Source organism: Engraulis encrasicolus, chromosome 17 (genome assembly GCF_034702125.1).
Source record: "Engraulis encrasicolus isolate BLACKSEA-1 chromosome 17, IST_EnEncr_1.0, whole genome shotgun sequence".
NCBI classification, from domain to species: Eukaryota; Metazoa; Chordata; class Actinopteri; order Clupeiformes; family Engraulidae; genus Engraulis; species Engraulis encrasicolus.
The window spans coordinates 46,840,747-46,845,746 of NC_085873.1; the positions used below are offsets into that span (position 1 = coordinate 46,840,747).

Genomic DNA, 5,000 nt, shown 5'->3' on the forward strand with positions numbered 1-5,000 from the left:
GCAGTGGGACTTTGCCCTGTGTCACGAATAGGAAAAATATTTGCTCTTTTTGAAGCCTATATATATATCATTGCACAATTAGATAGTTTCAGGACAATACCAACTTGTGGATTGCTGAATATTGTCTTGAAGTACATAAAAATGCCATGGCGCTGAAAATGATAGATAATGGGAGTAGTTTTGTACAATTTATGGAGGGCTGGCCTTCAAAGACAAAATAATTTATGTGAATTCTCAAACTCTTGGTCGATTTCAACTTTTTTTTCTTTTTCTTTTTCTACCCTCACATATGAAACCACATGAAGTGAGTAGCCTAGAGTCCATTACCACGCAAGCAAATGTGTCAGTTTCATTTCATTTTTTTCAAGAACAATAAAGATCTAGCCTATATGAGATTCAAATGACCGTCAAATGCCAAAATAGGCCTACTCCAGAATTACAAAATTCGTCCGCATTCCAGCCAAAACAACATCCATTACAAGCATATGTCAAAGTGTGTGTGTATGTGTGTGTGTGTGTGTGTGTGTGTGTGTGTGTGTGTGTGTGTGTGTGTGTGTTGTGTCCACATTTTGGCACTAAGTTTCGAGCTGAGAAAAAAAACACGTTCTGGCTCATGGACGCCATTTTACCATCCAAACCCACAGTTTGTGAGATCTTTTGAAATCTTGATGTGAAATAAATAATAAAACGTTTAGAGGCAGGCGCGGTAATGGGGTCTCCTTGCCTGTCTGTGGCAACAGACAGTGATCTCAACTTGCATCCAACAACGACCGCTGTGCGTCGCTCAAGGCACGGGAAAGGCTCTAACGCACCAACTGCCGTGGACAATTTTGTTAGATATTCCTCGCGTTCACTAAAGCGTCTAAAGTATCCAAGAGATATAATGTTGCCCTTGTAAATGGTTAAATTTTTAAGAGCAACCCCATATTGATGTCATCGGAGTTTGTAAACTTAGATTGGAAAAATATACTTTTCTTTTAACCAAGCCAGATGATGGGAAATGTTCATATTTTTAAATACCAACAGTTTGGATACGCATCCAATAATTGTCATTTCAAAAAGTTGATAATGTACAAAACATATTATTGATGCTGCAATAGGCTGCCAGTTGCTCACTTTCAATTTAATTTACCAACCAAAAAGCACTAAAAACCACTCAAAACCCGTTTTCATTTCCCCCCTAATTTAACTGCTACAATTGCGTTTTGCGTTACAAAACACGAGACCAGGTACAGAATCCCCGGGTTAAATGTACGAGCTCCGAATGCTCCCCAAGCAACTCTACTAGAAGTGCCGCAATCCAGGAGGCACGCCAGGCAAAGAGGAACGAAAGAGAGAACCGGGCACGGGGCACGGAAGGAAAGGGCACCGCCGGGGAAGCCTCTCACCTGTACCACTCCAGTCCGTTGTCGTAGTTGCGGTCGAAGAAGTGCGGCTCCGCTCCCACGGCCCTGATGTCGGGATGCACGCGAAGGAACTCCAACAGCGCGCGCGTGCCACCCTTCTTCACGCCGATGATGATCGCCTGCGGCAGCTTCTTGCTGCCCGAGCCGTTGGAGAAACTTGACAGCGCGCTCGGCTCCGGTACAGTTCTCTGCGGCTGCTGGTTCTCTCCTCCTGCTCCTCCTGTCCTTCTCGCTTCCTCCTCTCCCCACTCTCCCTCTCCTCGCTCCCTAACGTCCACCACCTCGTTGGCGGATAAGTCTCTGGACCCGGTCCGGAGGTTAGACGAGGAGGTCGGTTCATCGTAGTCCGACTCCAGGTCCACCCAGCCCTGTTGTGGTGGCCGCGCCAGGAGCTTGGACATGAGGTCCACTCCTGCTCCGGGTCCGACTCCTGCTGCCCTGCTGCCGCCCTCTGTCCTCCTTCCCCCGGCGTAGTCCGGCTCCCTGAGTCGGTAGCTGTCCACCACCACCAGGCTGCTGGGCACGGTGGAGCAGTACCCCACGCAGGAGTAGAGCATGTAGACCCACAGCAAGAACATCACGCCCAGCGCTGCTAGCTTCTTCTTCACGGGGCTCGCTGACAACGCATACAGATGGTGGCACACCGGGCTATATTCCATAAGCCTCGCCGATGCGAACCATGGTACTCCAACGGGACATATTGGCCAAAAAACGAAAAACTACTACCACTCACCACCGACGATGACTAGACTACAGCCCGGTAATCTTCGCATGATGTAAAGAAAACCATCCACGGAGAATAAAATGTCACAAAAGACGTCCAACATACGATGAAGAAAAAAGGAACAAAAGGAATGAACTAAAACTAAAAAAAAATGTAAAACGTTTGAAAGGCGCGTCCTAGCTCAATTGTGCGCGGTGCCAGTATCCGTACATATCTGCGGTGCAAAAACTGGAAGTCGCCAGAGATGAGAGGCGCGCGGCTGTGCCACTCCGAAACTCAACCGTAGCGTACTCCCGGTGCATCCCCACCGCCTTCCTACTCGCGTGCCTCTCTCCGAGTGAACGCAAGCTCCCACTGAACACAAGAAACTTATACGGCGCACCAGCTTCACCGGGTGGCCCTGACTGACAGCACCGATAGCCAACCGAGCTGCGCAGGGGAAATAATTGCTTGTTTTGTTGACAGCAGCTGGCCAATCGGAGGAGAGTAGGGGAGGGGTCTTCGATGAGAGCCTTCATTACTGTGGCCAATTAGAGGGCCTTATTGGAGGAGGAAGCATTAGCCTGGAACTCTTTCATTTAACAGCGGGGGGATTCCAACTTGTTAAAGGGTCTTTGATCACAGTTTTGATTTCTGGAAATATTGTTGATTTGTTTTTTTATGCCCAACCAAACAATAACGCAGTGAAAATTCAGAAGATGTGTAGGTTGCCAAAATCATTTTGTTTATTGCAAAGACGTGCTATGGTTTCCTTTTATTTCTTCTGCCCATTTCATTTAGGCCTACACATTGTGGGCCTTTAATTGATGTCACTTGTAATGGCTATTTATGATTTTACGCATGGCGTAACATGTATCCAAATGGTCCCACAGTGCCGGAACTTGAAGTCATGGCCCCGGACATGGAGAAAGAAATGTGGTTTGCATCTGTGCTTGGAGGGTGTGAAGGAATCCAACATGAAAATGTCCTACATATGGCAATAAAGTGGGAGCGACCTGCGACTGAACTGGAAAGGGGAAAAAAGTATAACTATTTGAAACTATTTGAGACAGTGCCCATGGTTAAACCTGCACTTTTAGTGCAATAATCCCCTATATCGCGGTGGGAAGGCCCCAACAGACGTCAAGATGTGCCTAGGATACTTAAACATGTGAGAAGTTCGAAACAGTTAGAATTAAAGATAGGCATATAGTAAATAAATAAATAAATAAACACATTAAATTAAATAATTTCTATTTCCCAGATAGACTGTCTCATAACATATGCCATGAATGAAGAGAGGGCAAATAGTAAAATAACTAATCATGTGTACTGACCACATTAGGCCTATTATTATTATTATTATTATTATTATTATTATTATTATTATTATTGCCTATTATTTATTAGGCCTGTTATTAGTCCACTGGTAGGCCTATTGTTAGAGGTGTTTGTTTTTCAGGTGTATGTTATAGAAGCTAGATCTATATGGGAAAAATAGAACCCAACCTTCTGCGCTGTAAAGTTTAATAGGCTAAGTGACAACCTCTCTAAGTGAAGAGAGCGTCGATAGAGCAAAATAGTGCTTAAAACAAACCCAAAGTCCAGAGTAAGTTTCATGCGTCCTTTCAACCTACTCAAGGGCATAATTTGGTCGCCCTTGAAGTATCCGGTTTGACTCAGCTACGGTCGTTAAATGGATTTGAGAAAATGAGCGGCAGAACAGTTGTAGTTCAAATTTCACATCCTACGAGAAAAACACTTTCAAAGCAAGAAATAACCAAAAACGAAAATAAATTTACAGAGTTGTCAGGAGGATGAACTAGAAGCAGCGTTGTGGGCACGACTTCTTCTCTCCATTGCACAGCAATTCAATCATGTCTCTTGCTCCTCATTCCACCCTGCCGCGCTGTTGTGTTTATGTCATGAGGAATGATACTGAATTAACAAAGGCATGCATGAAGTAACGCATCGACAATATTTAAATGGACCAATTTTCTTTTTTTTTCCTCCTTTTTTTTGTCAAGAAAGTCTACAAGACTCACATCTCCTGTAAATCAGGACTCTCATCCTTTTTTTTGTTCTTGCATAGGATTTGTGTTAGAACACGGATAGGGACAGCGTGGCGACCGTATTAGGACTTTTTCTGAAATATAATGTTGCTGTCTCGCGGGTGACCTCGAGAGAAACGAGTCGCAATGAAGCCAGATGCTCTCGGATCTCCTGCCGGGCCTTAACGACCCACCGTGGCCCTATCTGCGCGAGGGAGCTCGTGCTTCAGCCCGGGAGAGGTTCATATTTCCCTCATATTTCACGTGTATATTGCACAGTCCCGATTGGAATTCGATTTGGGGAAAAAAACTAACGGTATAAACTGTATATAATTGAAGATATTTACTTTGTCACATTTATACAGCTCATGAAATGTATTCCAACATAATTCATCTGAATATGGTGTTCTATGTCAACACGCATAGGCCTACATGTAGCCTGGTTTAGAAATCATGGAAGGTAAGAATTCTACATGATGTAAAGGCCTAAGTAGTCCTATTATTTAAGCTTTAAATTACTTTGGTTTTGTATACATTATTATTGCTGTATGTAAAGGCCTATAGGCCTATTATTTGAACTTTAAATTACTTTTGGTTTTGTAGACATTGTTATTGCTGTATTGCTATTTTTTTTCCATCAGTGGGATTAACTAAGCTACATAAAGATGTTTGCATAGTGTGTCACCAAAGACAAATAAGTAATCATTTTAATTAACAAGTCATTTTTTAATGTCAATCTCGGATATATAATATAGTTCTGTGAAACAGAATACAAAGAATACAGAATATTAACTTTTTAAATCTATAATATAGCCGGCAATATAGGCCTAACTATAGCTA

The 5,000-nt window shown here is 43.4% G+C and overlaps 1 protein-coding gene across 1 annotated transcript in view; it reads right to left on the bottom strand.

Moving 5' to 3' along the window:
* The window catches only part of hs3st3b1b (heparan sulfate (glucosamine) 3-O-sulfotransferase 3B1b), a 53,056-nt gene extending 50,588 nt beyond the window's left edge, over nucleotides 1-2,468 (bottom strand). The window contains exon 1 of the mRNA XM_063220789.1: nucleotides 1,389-2,468. Coding sequence (XP_063076859.1) covers nucleotides 1,389-2,065 — 677 coding nt within the window. The 5' untranslated portion in view covers nucleotides 2,066-2,468. The remainder of the gene's footprint in view (nucleotides 1-1,388) is intronic.
* Between the last annotated feature and the right edge of the window lie 2,532 nt (nucleotides 2,469-5,000).